Source organism: Momordica charantia, assembly GCF_013281855.1.
Source record: "Momordica charantia cultivar OHB3-1 chromosome 6 unlocalized genomic scaffold, Mcharantia_2.0 BLBB01000006.1, whole genome shotgun sequence".
NCBI classification, from domain to species: Eukaryota; Viridiplantae; Streptophyta; class Magnoliopsida; order Cucurbitales; family Cucurbitaceae; genus Momordica; species Momordica charantia.
Window position 1 is genome coordinate 4889443 of NW_028275164.1, and position 16342 is coordinate 4905784.

At 37.5% G+C, this 16342-nt stretch overlaps 3 protein-coding genes across 6 annotated transcripts; 1 reads left to right on the plus strand and 2 right to left on the minus strand.

Annotated features, from left to right (window-relative positions):
- Positions 1 to 1721: 1721 nt before the first annotated feature.
- On the minus strand, positions 1722 to 7749 carry LOC111014525 (nucleoporin-like protein). Of its 4 annotated transcripts, none has more exons than XM_022289304.2 (8): positions 7337 to 7749; positions 6866 to 6921; positions 6015 to 6181; positions 5296 to 5509; positions 4209 to 4520; positions 4018 to 4104; positions 2591 to 3253; positions 1722 to 2464 (listed from the first exon to the last, which is right to left on the minus strand). In XM_022289304.2, exons 1-8 carry the CDS (start codon positions 7599 to 7601, stop codon positions 2009 to 2011), a joined length of 2220 nt encoding a protein of 739 aa, XP_022144996.1. In that variant the 5' UTR covers positions 7602 to 7749; the 3' UTR covers positions 1722 to 2008. The 4 variants fall into 4 exon arrangements, with proteins under 4 accessions (XP_022144996.1, XP_087982114.1, XP_022144994.1 ...); XM_088125988.1 differs by having other exon boundaries at positions 4209 to 4517; positions 7337 to 7748; XM_022289302.2 differs by having other exon boundaries at positions 6860 to 6921; positions 7337 to 7748.
- A 3922-nt stretch (positions 7750 to 11671) lies between these two features.
- On the plus strand, positions 11672 to 13450 carry LOC111014511 (Nucleoside transporter family protein). Its single transcript, XM_022289277.2, has 2 exons — positions 11672 to 12182; positions 12700 to 13450. Exons 1-2 carry the CDS (start codon positions 11672 to 11674, stop codon positions 13392 to 13394), a joined length of 1206 nt encoding a protein of 401 aa, XP_022144969.1. The 3' UTR covers positions 13395 to 13450.
- A 556-nt stretch (positions 13451 to 14006) lies between these two features.
- LOC111014509 (Tetratricopeptide repeat (TPR)-like superfamily protein) lies at positions 14007 to 15404 on the minus strand. The gene is made up of 3 exons (XM_022289276.2): positions 14753 to 15404; positions 14462 to 14634; positions 14007 to 14370 (listed from the first exon to the last, which is right to left on the minus strand). The coding sequence occupies exons 1-3, from the start codon at positions 15311 to 15313 to the stop codon at positions 14214 to 14216; spliced, it is 891 nt and encodes a 296-aa protein (XP_022144968.1). The 5' UTR covers positions 15314 to 15404; the 3' UTR covers positions 14007 to 14213.
- Between the last annotated feature and the right edge of the window lie 938 nt (positions 15405 to 16342).

The following is a 16342-nucleotide window of genomic DNA, read 5'->3' on the forward strand; positions in this document are numbered from 1 at the left end:
ATTAAATAAGATGGAAAAAGAGAAAAGGAAAAAGAGGCAAAGGTGTTTCCTTTTCACACACAAAAAGCAAATTATCTAAGAAAGATTTTTTGTGTCCAAGTCCAACCATAGCATAGACTGCATGCAGCTATGGCCATAATTAACCACCACACCACTCTGAAACAAAAGTAGATGATGGACCACCAATGTTTCAAACACCCACAAGAATCCATTTTCACATATTTCTCAAATTAACAAAAGTTATAATAAAAAGTAAAGGTAAAAAAGACCACTAACTAAATGGTACAGACAATCTTTTTCGGATTCAATCAATTCCTTCCGAAACTATATTGACTGAAAGTCCTTTGATTGATCAAGACATTACTTACTCTCGTAGTTCTTGTGAACTCAAATAAAAATATATATATAAGGTGTCATTAATCTCCGTTCCATATGTTGAACTCAAACTTACCAATTAAGTTTAAAGGTACTCTAGTATCTTCAAAATCAATCTTCTTTGGTAATTATGACACTCCCATCATTTCTCTGAACTAGAGCGTTGTACTTTTTTTAATGAATGATGTGGTTTCTTTAAAAAAAATAAAAAATAAAAAATATTACCACCCTCTATGTTATTATTTTTTCCTTTTTCTTTTCTTTTGAGTTCAACCAAGGTTAAGAGAATTCGTACCCTCCAATCTTTTACGAAAGCAAGTAATGGTCTTGACCATGTTTATTTCAACAACAATCCATCTATCTATATCCTTAGAAATAGTGAATCTTTTTGAACTAGGTAGGAAATTGGATGATGAAGATGAAGTACAATTTGAGAACAAAATAGTATAATTAGTTTGAGGAATGGGGAGAGAGAGAGGGAAAGAAAGAATTAAATAATAATCATTGAATGTCCACTCCTAGGGATCTTCAAGTGGGTTGGTAATGAATGTAGGAGATAGGATTACAAGCTGGCAAAAGAAAGAAAATGGAAAATGGTACAACTTTTTTCTCCTTCAGTTGGGAAAGGACATGGGAAAAACAGTAGGGTGTGGAGGTAATACGGCTGCCGCTGCCTCTGGGCGGTTCTGCATTCTGCTTCTGCTCTGTGTCTTCAGAAAACTTCTGACATTTAGAATCTGAAATGTCACCATCATGTCTGCCTCAGCATTCATTTCACTTCCAATGTCATATCAGTCTCTGACTTTCTTCCCCACAATCCAACGCCAACACATCCCCCCTTCCTTCCGCACTCACCATTCACTCACTTTTCTTTTGGACCCTTCTTCAAAGTTCAAAATCCTCTCTCATTTTTATGTGTTTTCCTGTAAAGGGTGTTGGTTTCTCCAGCCACTTTGATCATATATTGCTTCAAGCGGGGCCCCATTCTTAGCTGAGACCAAGAAAAGGGAATGACTTTCCTAGTTACATTGCAAAATTAGAGCAACATGTGATTCTCTCTCTGGCTGGCATCTCTATCTTTTTGCATTTTCAGGGTAGGGCTTGTTTTGTTCCTCCATTCTGTGGATTCCAAGCATGACACGTGGACTTGTTCTTGTCCTGAGCCCTGCTTGCCCTTCCTAGCCTGTCATCCAATCAAACACCTAACTTATCTAATATCATGGATAGGAATTAGGATGTAGGTATCTGTTCCACTTTTCCCAGATTTTTCCTGGAATTCTTTGGGAACCTGCATTCAAATGTTTCACATGTGAAACTTGGCCTGCTTTTCAACTTCAAACTAAACAGAACTTAAATGGGGAATCTTGTTCTCACTTAACGATGTGACGTTTTGATCAAATCCAAACTAAATGTACATGAAACTAAAGCATACCATCGTAATCAATGAAATTATACATAAAGCTAGCAACCAGGAAAGAAGTTCTGTTTTCTGTTTTTGATTGAGTTAGCAATTTCCTATTCGTTTATAAAAATAAGGTATATTTGACACGAGAGTTTCTTTCCCTGTTTTTGAAAATTCCAAGTCATTTCCACAAACCAGAAGAGATCGAAAACTAAGCTTGACATGTCTTGGTTAGCAACAAACTGCATCTGCATCTTTCCCGACAGAACCGAAGGACAGTCTTGTATGATCATTGGACCCAAAGCTAAACTTAATATTTCTGGCATCGGTGTATATTGTATCGCTGTTTGTTGAAGAGAATGAGAAAACAAGGGTAGGACTGGACTTCTTTGAACCGAAACTGTATGAAGAAACTGCAGCAGTCTCAGGCTTCAATAACAGAGGCTGACTGCCCCCAATGCTGGTTGATGGAAAAATGGATGGTGTTGGTGGTTCCGAGAGCGTGCCCGAGGATGCTCCTGAAACGGGGAAAGTAAACCCCGAACCACTGTCGGAAGAAAATGCCCATTTTGACTCAGGCTTGTTGATGGTAATGGATGGGAAACCTGGTTTAATTCCAAGAGAGGGGGAAGGCTTAATTTTAGTCCCCTCTTCGGATCCAATAGCTGGAACAATCTTTGTAACATCCTGCCCATGAATTCAACCAGCAATTAAAAACGCTAATAATTTCAAAAAACAAAAAAAAGCATCGGTAAGTCGGTCAGCAACACATCACATAATTGAAAACTGATTGTGACAAAGTTGCAGATATACCTTGGGAGACGTGCTATTGATTTTTAAGCCTGCATCTCCCTTGTGTGTCAAATCAGCATGGCCAAGTCTAAACTTCAGATTAGAAGAATGTTGGTTTACAGCATCAGAATCTCTTCCAACACTCTCCTCTGGGAGAACTGTAGACACAGTTTTCCCCTTATCGCTCATCAATTGGGGGTGACAGTTCTGATCTCCTTGGTATGCTTTCTGTCGAGAATCTAACTCTATGGCCAAACTATTAGTTCCATTTGGCGTGATAGTATGTACATCAGGAGATGGGGATTTTTTCCATGCAATTGCTCTCTTTAACTCTTCAGTCTTTTCTTTTGGAGTGGGTGGGTTTCTACTAATATGTTCTAGTATTGTCCTAGCAACCTGACTGGATGGTGGACGGACGATCAGCAGACTCGATTCAGAGTTGTTGTTTCCCACTGAATATGAAAGCGGAACGGTGCTTGCTCCTCCAAGTTCCAAATTCTTCTTTGAATCAGGTAAAATGCCTTTCAAAATATTACAATTCTCTACCTTCGTCTCCGGTTGGCTGCTTGCATAAAAATAAGCAGATCGTCTGGAATTAGTAGCTGCGGATGCCTTATGCCGAAGCCTACGAATTGGTCCAATGGAACCAGTTGCCTCATCCAATGAATCATTGCTTGACGTCATCTATAAAGACAAACAGTGAAAAATAAATAAATAAGACAAACAGTAAACAAATGCAAACCGTTCTACTATATACCAGCAGCAGATCATGCTCAAGAAGTAACTATGTAATATTTAGTATGAGTTGCATTTTAAATTCACGTACAATTAGATATTAAAGCACTAAATAATGCTACGAACTAAATGCTCATCCTGAACAGAATTTGTCCAATGATTAAACAGTAAACAACCACCTAAAGGCACAACAGATTAGTAATCTGTTACAGCTAATCCATTAATCCTAGCGACTAGATGAAAATTTTTAACCATCCAAGTGGTTTATAAACTTCGGCATGATAAAGCAGCAAAGAAGCAACAACTATAGAAAGAATTTTAACAGAAGGAACCAACAAGAGCAGGAGAGAAACAAAAGATCAAGGATAATTGAACATTTCGGTTGAAAAGGTTCAAGGGTCAGCTTCAAATGAGATACTCAATATGGGCACCATATAAACCTACGTATGCACACATGTATGCATGTACTTATACATGCATAAAAGTTATACTCGAATTCATTATTATATTTTCAGCTTTTATTCTTCATGCTAAAATCAGCTTTTTTCCACCTTAAATGCCTAATCATTATGGACACACAAAACAATATTCAACGGTGAAGCTTGTCATACTACAGTTGATATTGCTCAGTATAAGATGCTACAAAAATAACTTTTCAACAAGAATTCCTAGTCACATTAATGTAGTCATCAAGTGCTGATACAAGAAATTACCTGACCATAAGCTGTAGTTCGTGGCTGCTGCCAGAGAGGCGCTGGTGTATTCACAAACTTTTGAGCATCTCCTTGCAATTCGGTTAGCTGTTTACATGATTGGGAATGGTTAATTATATGCAGTCTACTTACTAATATATATATTATGTCACAACCCAAAAACAGAGGAAGAGAAGACCATGTCTACATACCTTGGACTTGGACTTTGAAAAGATACTCCTAGAATATGGAGTCCGAGGAAAATTATGAAGACCAAATCTACCTCTTTGACTTCTCGGAGTTAAATAACCACGCTGACTTTCTGACATGGCACCGGGCCAACAAGTTGAGGGATTGGGAGACATTGATGGAATTAAGGGCTTTGACATTTGATGGTCACTGTGAAGCAAAGCCCTTTCGTCACCTGGTGTCTTGTCAGGAAGCAAGCTTGTTTGGGATTTTCGGCCGCTCATGTATGCTCTTGCAATATCCACAGGTGAGGCTACAACTTCATTTAGTTTCTGCTAATGCACATCCAATATTGAATTGTTAGAGAGGCAGAAAAAAATGTTAATAACACACTCTTAATGGTGAATAAATATCGAAGACTTCGGCAAAGATCATGTGCCGGAGTGTGTCAGGGCGTATCCATGTCCGGCACATGTCTGACACGGACACTTCGCCTAAAATGGAGTTTTAACTTCTTATTTGTACATTGACTTTCCAGACATTAACCAAAGTTAACATATGCCTAACAAACAAATGATGACTCATGAATGTCTGACCAGCACTAGTTTTACAATTTGATTTTCATAGGATCGTCAACATCATTAAGTAATAAGAATAGTACTAAACCAATTATTTGAAGGAAAAATATATATATATGAAAAACCTTGATATCACGTAATAATGGATAAGAAGCTATTCTTTGATTTGGTATGGTTCTCTTCCATCTTGAAAACTGAACCAATATCCTTGGTGTTGTTTTAAACATTATCCTATTAGTGGATACAAAAAACAGGTTACCTAAGATTATTTGTTGATCTTAAAATAGAAAACCTATCTATTCAACAGCATTGCAAATAATTACTAAATACTAAAATTGCTTAATAAAACCTATCAAAGAAACATAAGGTATCGTGACAATGGAAGAGAAATTCTGCAGTCTGCACTGATGCGTGAAACAACTTAGCAATTTGGAAAATTGACACACATTAGACCACCAGATGTAAAGACGTTTCAAGTTCATGGAAGCGAGGTGAGATTTACTCTACTTATTTCAAAGATCACCCTACTCACAGATGACTGTGGATGAGGAGTTAAGTTTCCCCACATGGCTCTCTCCAAATCTTCCTGCTTCTCTTGGTGAGGCATTTTTAGAACTCTATTTGCAGCAGATGGCTGCTCAGCTTGTTTTTCAATGCTTTGTGGTGAAAATTTCTTGTCTTCCACTTTATTAGAAGGTGCAAGAGCCTTTGATTGTATTATCTCTAATAAATGACTCACTTCATCCCTGCATAGGAAACCACCCAATTTAGAGAAATCAAGAAGTCAAACTGGCCAATGAGACCATTTTATATGGATATTTGACTATGAAAATAACCTATTTATCTTAATTTTCTTTTTAATAAGATGTTTAATCACTTTTAAGATGTTCATTTGGTTTTGGATTTTCTAGAAATCCTATACTACAAGGAATTGCACCGTAAGATACACATAATTGGCTTCTTTAGCTTCTTCAAATGTTGCATATCATATCATTTTCAAATCAACTTCCAGACATAACATCATAAATTAAATAAAATTTCAATCTGAAAATTATGGAAATGAGTAAAAGTGCTCAAATATAATTAGAAAATAGATGTTTTACTGAACAAGCCATCGTCGTGTCTAATTTTTTAGAAAATGAGTCAACATATCTATATCATGTTAGATTGTGGCCATGTTCATGCTTCATGCTTAAATGACACGTCACTATCATCCAAAAAAACAAACAAAATAGACAAACTAAAACTTACCTCGAAAATGTTTTTCCTTGGATCCATTTTTCAACATCAAAATTTATATTGCCAGCTAACACATCATTCTCTCTTTCTTTTTGGTGGCCATTAAAATCCGATTTGTTCTCTGATCTATTTACCTTTCCACCAGGACCAGGTAATCCAGGTAAGGAAGATGTCCCTTTCTGCAAGACATGTACCAAAATGCATTTCAATGAATCACATTACTGTATGCGTATATTTTTTCAAATGAAAAGTAAAATTAACCTGAATGAAAACAAAACAAAAAAAAACAACAACAACAGGACATAGGAAATTGTTCCCATGGATGATAATGGAAAAGAATGGATAAACAAATGTGATTCTGTAACTCCAAGCCAAGTTGATCAGGATAAGAATATTTCTATTCAGGAAAAGGAAACAAGAGAAGAAACAATTATACCATGTAAAGAAGTTTTAACGAATAAACAATCAGATTCTCTTTCAGAAAACAATTATCAACAACATGAGATTGAATGTCATTGTTCAACGAGAGATCAATAACTTCAACTAGCAGACAAGCATGAATCTGCCCATCATATGGTCAAAACAGTTATAACCTTATAAACTAGCCACGAAACAAAGTGTGATTGCCTGTGGCCTCGTTAAGAGTAGATGACCCTTCCCCTATGACTTTGTTTCTGTTTCGTTATATCTCATTGAATGATAAAAACCCAGTAACCACTTATGGATATTGACTATTCGTTTTTTAGTAGACAAAGCAACACCCAGATTCTAATTTGTAAGCTGGCACCACAAAGAAGGTGATCATAAGGCATGGAACAGGCATAAATGAAACAGCAAAACGGAAGAAAAAAAATTACATTTACATTGCGGAGTTCATCTTCGCCAGAGACGTTAGCCTCCACCTCTGCCTCCACTTTATCTGCTCAAGAAGAATTCTTTCATCAACAACAAGTCTTCCTAAATTATGTACAAATAAAACCCATAATGACATTCTATGGAGTCTGATGTGAATAATAGTCTCAATTTTAACAATTCAATTCCATAAATGATGTATGCAAGCAGCATTGCAAAGCATAGCTACACTCTTTTACTTCGTCAGTCCAAATCAGAAGGATCACATTGCAAATGCAAAAAGATGACTGCTAAGTGGGAAAATTTAAGAAACTTCGCTACCATCAGAAAAGCTATTAATTTCCCCAAATCCACAGAACAAAAATAGAGAGTTGAAAAAGGATATTGATTTCAACCGAGATAATGCGATTTCGAAACGCCTAAGCAGGTGGCGCTAGATAGAGAATTTAAAGAGAGAAGATTGGGGGGAGGACGCAAATAACCATGATCTTCGTCTCCTGGAGACGGAAGGGCATTGGAGGGCAGTGATTTAGAAAACAAATAGGGAAGCAGTCGTGTGGCGCCGCCGGTGATAAGCCGATAGGCTGGATCAACGAGCTTGGAGAGCCAGCGCCTGTGAGATTGGTTTTGCTCCGGCCGAGCGTAAGGGGTCGGCGGCGGCTTTCTTGAGGTTGGCTTCCGAAGTTTTCCGCCGACTCCTCCTCCGCCGTATGGTGTCGAAGATGTTCTTTGGTCAGCCCTCTCCATGGTTCTCCGACACACGGGCTCCGCCTTGGGTGGTGGTGGTGGCCAGTCTTAGTGAGAGCCCCGTCGACTGTTTTCCGCTTCTTTTTCTCTTCGGAAATATGTCGACTTTGTGGCGGCGACTGCGACTGCGAGCCAATAATCGCAATGTCGAACCTTCCTTTTTATTGCTTCTTGAAACGACTTGTCGTAAATTTCCAAGCAAATAATCATGTCGTTCACCCCTATAAGTTCTAAGTTTATTTTTCAATTGGGAAAATTACTTTTATACCACTTATTTTTGGAAAATTCTTCAAGGATGTTTTTAGAAACACAGGATTATTTACACTTTTAGATTTTCACCTTAAGTGGATTATTTTGTTGTTAAAATATCCTTACGAGAGATTTTCATTTAAGGCAAATATTGTTTTTCTTTTACGGGTAAATATACTTATTAATTAGTAAAATTTTAATTTTTGAATCTTTATTAATTAATGTGATATAAAAAATGAAATACTGATAATTAACTCCATAAATTTATCCATTAACCTATTTTATTTTCATTCATCTTACCGACAAATACCTTTATTTTTATTTTATATTTTATACACCTTTATCCAGTAAAAATCATTGTCGTTAGTTCGGTAAAACTCATTTAACATTGTGGGCAACCATCATTGACATTATTTTTCAGTGGAAATTTCTTATCTTTATTTATCATCTCTAACTTGATTATTGGATGTTTTTTTTAAGTGTTAAAATTCTTGCTTTTCTGGTGGCACGCAATAATTCAAAATATCATAATGACTAGAAAACAAATGAAGTATCTTTTATAATAATATTGAAATATTATTTAATATTACAAAATATATACCACGTATAACTAAAATATACTCGTAACATCGTATATAATAAATTTAAAGCATTATTAGTTATAAACTATATATAGAATATAACTAAAATATATTATATTTATAATACCATTGAAGTATTGGAAAAATCGCGTGGGCGTGGAAGAATATATCATGCGGTAGCGGACGGAAGTTCGAAAAATGTGGGTCATTTCTGGACGATTTTGGGGAATTTATTTGGAGGATTTTGGAGATGGTGAATTTTTTAATCAAAACTCAAATGAAAAATTTTAAATATGGCGCCTATTAGTATTTCCATTTTGGTTTATTATTATTTTTTTAACAAAATATATATCAACGTGGGCATTATGGTAATTTATGGTTGGGATAGTAGACTACACAAAAGTAAAAATATTTGTAATTTTGTCTTGTATCAGTTGCCTAGAATTTTACCCTACTGCTTGGTTATGGCAAAAAGTTTGTTGAAGTGAAAGAGTAAATATAAATATGTTATGCGATAGAAAGAGACCGTGTGTATGAATCCGACCTCCATAAATTGTTGTACTAAAAAATAAATAAAATAGAGTGACAAGTTTATAAATTCTCTTCTTCCGATATTTGTACAATAAATCATTGACTTTCATGGAAAAAAGGTAAAGGTTATAATTAAGAATCAAGCTATTGGGTATGGAACTTAACGAGTTCCATTTTTAACAATCAATTTGTTGTCTCTTTCAAAAGAAAAAAAAAAGATACAAATTAATAAATTTGTAAGTACTCAAAGCATCAATACTCAATTCTCATCTTTCACTTTAAGAGATAGGCATAAGATGTGAAATTGTACTCTCGACCCAACTATATATATTCTCATATATCGCGATAGAATCCCTAATGAATTAAGATAAAACAAAGATCTTAATTAGATTGGAAAAGAAAAATACGTGCCAAAGATCTTACTTCTTTTGAACACAAAATGGTTGATTTTGATGTATAATGTGACATGTTTTCATAATAAAACCGCATTAATATTTCATAAAGATCTAACATCCAAGTCACCATTATAAAGGCTAGCACACCCAATTTGGTTACTTTGATTGGATTTCCTCTTCTTTTTTTTTCCTATTCAAGATTTGGAGAAGCTAGGGAATTGCTGCTGAATAAGACAAGAAAAAAAGAAGTCACAAATTATGAAAGATTCTCCAAACTCCTCCATTTTTCAACCCAATATTTGTTGCTAAAGTCACAATCATTGGAAGATAGAGAGAGATGCATGAATTAAAGGATGCTAGAAAATTAGTATAGTTGTGGGAAGCAATTTATTATGGCAAAAAAAGAAAAACATTGCTTAGTTTTGAGAGAGAGAGAGAATATATATTATGAATGTGTGTTTCATTGAAGATTATAATATATGCCCAATTTCGAGGACTAAGGAATCGCATTTGCTGTGGAAAAACATTGGCTTTCCCACTACACAGTAGACAGCACACAATTAACACAGGCTCTATGGAAATAAAAAGCCTTTGAAAAACAACTAAAAAGAGTGGTTTTAAGAGTGGCGTGCATCACTTTTTCAAACCTCACAAACTATATATGAGTAGGCTTTTTGCTTCATTTCCTTAATATATTCTCTGCTTGGATTTGATGGACACCAAACAATAATAATGCATTGCATCACCCCTTTAACAGTTTTGATTTTGCAAAAATAAGGTTGGATTGGATCCATCTCTGACTAAACGTCTCGCGTGTCTAGTAACTAGCTAGCTACATATATAAGATTCTAATTTTCCTTGTTCATGCAGGATTTGGATCTGGACTTCAACGTCGACTATCTTGTGGAGCTGAGTGCAATTGAGAGCAGCAAAAAGTAGTCTCTTCTCTTAGCTCGGCCCGACCAGGTGGTCTGATCCGATCGACTTGACCTAAGCGATTCGACTCACGTCACTTCTATAGCTATTGCATTTACCCCAACGTATCAGCTTCAACTTTTGGGGTTGAGTGATAATTTATTCAACTTTAACATGGTATCAAAGAGAGAGGTTTTATGTTCAAACTCCTACATTTACCCTAACTCATCAGCTTAAGTTTTTAAGTCGAGAGGTAGTTTATTCATTATTTACAATAGCCTCACTTGTAATTCGTATAAACAAATATGGATAGGAACCATTTCAATGATACAAGATCACGTTTACCAGCTCTGTAATGTGTACTTGATCAACCACTTGTGTTATTCGTTCATTGAATCTTGATATGAATTGGGAAGTTGATATGGAGGAATTTTTCTACTGCATAATATCTGTTTAAAGCAATATATATGCAAGTGCCTGTACAAATGTAAACCCATCTCCATGAATAAAGTCTGTAAAGATTGAAGAATGAAGGTAGAAAAGGAGAGGAATAAAAAAAAAACAACCAAGTGAAGATGGTACGAAATGACAGGAAGAGAAAAAAAAGGGATGGATGGGGGCAAATTAACCTTCTCCAATATGAAAAATTCCTGACTGGAAAAAAAAAAAGAATCAAGTTCCTGACGCTGACGGCTTATCAGCTACATGTGACATCTTGGCCACGCTGATAGGACCTCCCCCTTCAATTCAGCTTACAGTAACAAATTTTGGCTCTGGCTTACGTTATAGCAGTGAATAATCCAAGGCTTTTAGATTTCAAAAGCTCAGAAAATGGTTTGCTAATGAACCCTTTAAACAAAAGATTATGGAAATTAAGTTGAAGTTGAGAGATGGGTGAAGCACCCAATTTGGTTTGAGAATTTAAGGGGTGAACTGAACAATGGGAGCCCCCATGTGTAGCAGTAGAATAAAGGGGCACAAAACCAAGCCTAATATTGCCCGTCCATTTTCTGTCCCCACGAAGCACAAGTTTTTCTACTTTCATGAGTCATATTGGTTCCAAGTTCAACCCCATCAATCACATCTGTGATCCAAACAAACTGAGCTGTCAATTTGTTTCAATAAAGGGCTTCAAAGCCTAGCGCCCAGCCCCCTCTATGGTGTTTAATGGTAATGAACATTGAAGAAAAGATCAAACGTGTCTACAAATTACAGCCACCAAACTTTGGCAAAGCTGAGTGTTGCTTATTAGCCTAAAAAGAAGCTTTTGAATAGTTTCAAATTGATCTCTCTCAGGGATATGCCCATCTCATCAACACATCATTTCAGGATGCTGAGTTACTGTTTCGACAATGCTTAAATTCCACGACCACAGCACAACTCAGAAGAACGCCTGAAAATGAAAATGGAAGGTGAAAAGGCTATTATGAGAGATCATCAGCTAGAACCGAGAGATACTTTTAAAATTGCCTACCTGATCCATTTCTTGCTTGGTGTTGGCAATTTGCTCCCATGGAATGCTTCGATCACTGCGGTTGATTACTTTGGCTACCTGTATCCGACCAAGCACGTCGAGAAGGTTTTCTCTGTTGCTTACATGACATCTTCTGTGCTCGTTCTGGTTCTGATGATTGCTTGGGATGGATGGTCTAGAAAGATGAGCTTCAGATTTAGAATGAACTTGGGATTTTCTTTGTTTATCCTTTCTGTTATGGTGTCTCCAATCATGGACTGGGCTTCGAACGTGACTGGTTCGAACTGGAGACCGAACGAAGTTTATGGTGTGATCGTTGCATCAATTGTCACCTGCGGTTTGGCTGATGGCTTGGTAGCAGGAAGCTTGATTGGATCGGCTGGCAGGCTTCCAAAACAATTTATGCAGGCTGTGTTTGCAGGGACTGCTTCTTCAGGTAATATCTTTATCCAAACCTTATCATTAATGTTATTTCTCCTCTCATCCTTCGACCTATGTCACGAAAACATTAACATCAATATAAAGTACCACACATGATCTAGCATCCTAGAAAGCATGTAGCATTCAGTTGGCTGAAAGAGCAACAAAATAAGTACTTTCTCAATTAAATTGCATGAAAAAGTATGTAAGTGATGTGGGAATTGGCTGTAAAGTATGTAATGTTTTAGTGATCTTTACTGATGTGACAACTGAGTATTGGTGTATAGTTCTAAATTGCAAACACAGATGATATTCATTCTTTGTTAAACCAGCACAAAAAGATTCAGTTTGGTCCCAAGTGGTGAACAATTGATTAAATAAGTAAATCATTTACCAGTACAAAAGTCAATAGTAAACCTGCTTGTCCTTGCCAAGTAAACATAAAGTTATATACCATAGCTCATTTTGCTGCTCTGATTCCATGAATCTAGATAGACTAACTAGGCACCTGATAGAAAAAATGATGGTGGCAGGTGTTCTTGTTTCAATCTTGAGGATTATAACAAAGGCTTCGCTTACGCAGTCGCCGAAGGGTCTTCAGAAGAGTGCGCATTTGTACTTCATCGTTGGCGCTTCGATTCTCTTCTGCTGCATTGTCTCATGCAACTTGTTGTGCAAGTTGCCAGTGATGCAGCATTATTACAGAGTTCTTCTAGATGAGCCTCCATGTTCAAAAGCCAAGTTCTGGACAGTGGTGGGGAAAGTCAGGTGGCCCGCGTTCGGAATTTTCATAACTTATGTCGTTACGCTATCAATATTTCCAGGATTCATAGCCGAGGACCTGGAATCCAAACTGCTTCAAGATTGGTATCCCATAATACTGATCACAATATACAACATTGCAGATTTAGTTGGCAAGTCTCTAACTGCAATATACATCTTGAAGAACATCAACAAAGCAACATGGTTCTGCATCACCAGGATTCTATTTTATCCACTCTTCATGGCCTGCATCCATGGACCAAGGTGGCTGAAGACCGAATTGCCAGTGATCGTTCTGACATTTTTGCTCGGCTTGAGCAACGGATATCTGACAAGTGTCATCATGATCAGTACTCCCAAGTTATTGCCTGCATCAGAGGCAGAGCTATCTGCCATTGTAATGGTTGTGTTCCTGGGAATCGGGTTGGTCAGTGGATCAGTTTTAGGCTGGTTCTGGATCCTCTGAAGTTGAACCAAAACTCAATAAATTATTTAGTACCCTGTTACAGCAGTTCGCCAAAATGGTACTACAGGCTAATAAAATGTTGTCTTGTCCAAATTATCCGGATGGGAAACCTTTTGCCAAACTTCACAAGATAAAAAGTGCACAAACAGACAAGATAAAAGGTCTAACATTCGAACCACCACCACCCACCACGTTCGACCGTTGAGAAAAGCAAACCAAATTGTAAGGCATGAAGAAGAAGAAGCTGACAAGAAAAGTTTTTCACTCAAGTGGCATCTCTCTCCATGTTCAATCTTAGGTAGTAGTAAGTAACAGATGTAGCATTAGAAAAGTCTAAGGATCAGCTGTAGTAGTTTCATCGTTTCTTTCTTAAAGGTAAATTCAGGCACTTCGTACCTTCTCTTCTTCAGGTCCCTGTCATACCCTCCATGATTTGATGCCTTAAACTAACTGAAAGACTCCAATTTAACAGGGAGAATCTAGTAACATTTTCGGTTTAAACTTTTCAGATCAGATCTTGAAAACTCTAGGCTTGCAGGCTAACCACAAATGTATCACCAATAGCACTATCACACTTAATAGAACCAATAAAGGGGGCACAGAGAGAGAGAGTATCCTCAAATTATGAAGCCATATATATCTTATTTTCTTTCTACAATTCTCATTCCGTAGGGAGAAATTCGATATGTATGGATGATACAACTCACCACTGCATGAAAAATATTGATACTAACTTATCAAAGCCAATAAGGAATATAAACAGGGGTCAGGATGTTATTTCTGAAGCTATGATACAAAGGAAATGGGGGCAGGGAAAATCTAAGAAGCAGCAGCTAGAGGGGGTGGGGTGTGAACTCCTTGAAAGAAGCTCGTTGCTGGCTTTTCGCTAAAGCTATCCCCTCCTACTTCCTCTTCTTCTTCTTCTTCTTCTTCTTCAGCATCCCAAAGGAATCGTGCATACGATGCTAGAACATAACTGCACCATAAAAGAAACGAATAATAAGGCGTTAGACAACCATAACTCTCATCCCAAAGTAAGAAGCCAATCGCCAAATCTGAAAGCTTACCAGTCGTCAGGGGCAGCTTTAACAGCTTGATCAAAATAACTCTCGGCCCTTGGAGAGTCCTTCTGAGTTTGCCATATCAGATCAGCGTACATGGACAAAACATTACCATCCCCTGGATTGCTCAAGATTGCTCTCCCACAATACTCTTCAGCTTTTACAAGGTCTCCACGAACCTATTCACCCGAACAAATCATCATACAAATACCAAAAATAAGTAACGTTTGGAATTTGGATGCTAGTTTCCTTTTTCTTCCAACATATAGCAATTGGGCTTTGAGTTTGAAGATGTACCTCTTTCAAGAAGCGAGCATAATTGCTTAAAAGCATCGAATTCCCAGGATTTGCCTCGATCATTTTTTGATAGTACAAATCCGTACTCTCATTCCCGTAACTCGAATGATCTCCAAACCCTGAACTCCCATCGTCCCCACCGTCGGATCCTCCGCCGCCACAGATCCCTCCGCCAGTACCACCAACTCCACCTCCAACCAGAACACCAACGTCAGAGACTTCAGAAATCAAGCCACAGCTGAAGGACAGCGTGTTGGAGCAGGTAAACCCAATCACATCTCCCTCTTCGGCCACCTCAGAAAACCCACTGAGAGTTCTGGTAAAGGGTTTCGTCCTGGTGATGGAGAGGTCCCGAAGATCCGTCTCGGATCGCGCCCGAGAAATCTTCCGCGGCGAATCGTCGATTATCGGAGACAAGCTGGAACTGGGGGAGCCAGAGAGGAGATGGAGAATGGAACGCGACCTGGGAATTTGATGCACAATCTCGGGTTCTGCGGATGAATCCCTTGAATGGTGTAGCCATGAATTGAGCAGGGGAGTAGAAGCACTTCTCAGAAGCATTATTTGGAAGTGATTATCGAAGTTTTCGTGGAGAAAATAGAAATGATTCAGTATCAGTTCTCTTCTCTGAGGGGGCTGGGGCTGACCTAAACAATGGGGGGATTTTTATAGGGATAATGTGGCGCTGGAGAATTTGGCGATCAAATGAATCTCAGACGTTGGTTTGGCGGGGTGACATGACAGCTTGGAAACCGTGTAAGCCGCTGGCGCACGAGGTTTTCATTAATATGTCTTAATTACGTATAATACATTATTTACACAATGAAGTATATGTGTGTTTTATGTGTTTAATGTTGATGTATTAAATTGATCCTAATTTTTTTAGGGGACGACTTGCTTTCAAGAGGAGGTTTTTTTTCCCCTTGAGAATACATCGTAAAGGTTAGAACAAATTTCTCAAAAATAATATAAGAAATGTGGGTTATATGAATTTTAATATATCTTCGACCTAGTTTATGTCATTTACTATTTTGAAAAATTTTAGTGTAATAAGTGGGGTAGAAAAATTCGAACTTATAATTTTTTGATCATAAATAAGTGTCAATTACCGTTGAATTAAGTTCATATTGGCTATAATAGTTTGTATTTTTATTTTTCTAAAATATAAACAAAAGTATTTGTTTTATCAGAAAAATGACCAACTCTGTGAAGCTTTGCTCGGATTGGAGACTGCTCGATGGATAAGCTAGATGGGTGACCTACAAAACAGAACACACTCCGATGCGAAAGTCAGTAGCAGGTCGAACTAAACTCGAGAGAGAATTTAGTATTCACGTACCTAAAAATGAAGTGAATGAGTCTATTTATGGGCGACTTCCCCGACAATATTCCCGACAGTGCCTCAACGACTTTTTAAGGTTGCCGTGAATCACGGCGCATTGTAGTGGAACTTGTTAGAGTCTGGGGCTAAGCCGAATTAAAGCTAGACAGACCATCTAAATAAATGAGAATTAACCCTCATGGAGCTTGGTCGACTCGACCACGCAAGACGTCAGCTTGGTTGCATAGACGAAATTGAGTTAGTGACAC

Coding starts and splice junctions, on each gene's coding strand:
- LOC111014509 (XM_022289276.2), bottom strand. CDS start 15,313: ATGCTTCTGAGAAGTGCTTCTACTCCCCTGCTCAATTCATGGCTACAC. Junction 14,635..14,752: donor ATGCTCGCTTCTTGAAAGAG/GTACATCTTCAA, acceptor TCGGGTGAATAG/GTTCGTGGAGACCTTGTAAA. Junction 14,371..14,461: donor AAAGCTGCCCCTGACGACTG/GTAAGCTTTCAG, acceptor TTTATGGTGCAG/TTATGTTCTAGCATCGTATG.
- LOC111014525 (XM_022289302.2), bottom strand. CDS start 7,601: ATGGAGAGGGCTGACCAAAGAACATCTTCGACACCATACGGCGGAGGA. Junction 6,922..7,336: donor TCCAGGAGACGAAGATCATG/GTTATTTGCGTC, acceptor CTTCTTGAGCAG/ATAAAGTGGAGGCAGAGGTG. Junction 5,510..6,014: donor CAAGGAAAAACATTTTCGAG/GTAAGTTTTAGT, acceptor TTTCCTATGCAG/GGATGAAGTGAGTCATTTAT.
- LOC111014511 (XM_022289277.2), top strand. CDS start 11,672: ATGAAAATGGAAGGTGAAAAGGCTATTATGAGAGATCATCAGCTAGAA. Junction 12,183..12,699: donor TGCAGGGACTGCTTCTTCAG/GTAATATCTTTA, acceptor TGATGGTGGCAG/GTGTTCTTGTTTCAATCTTG.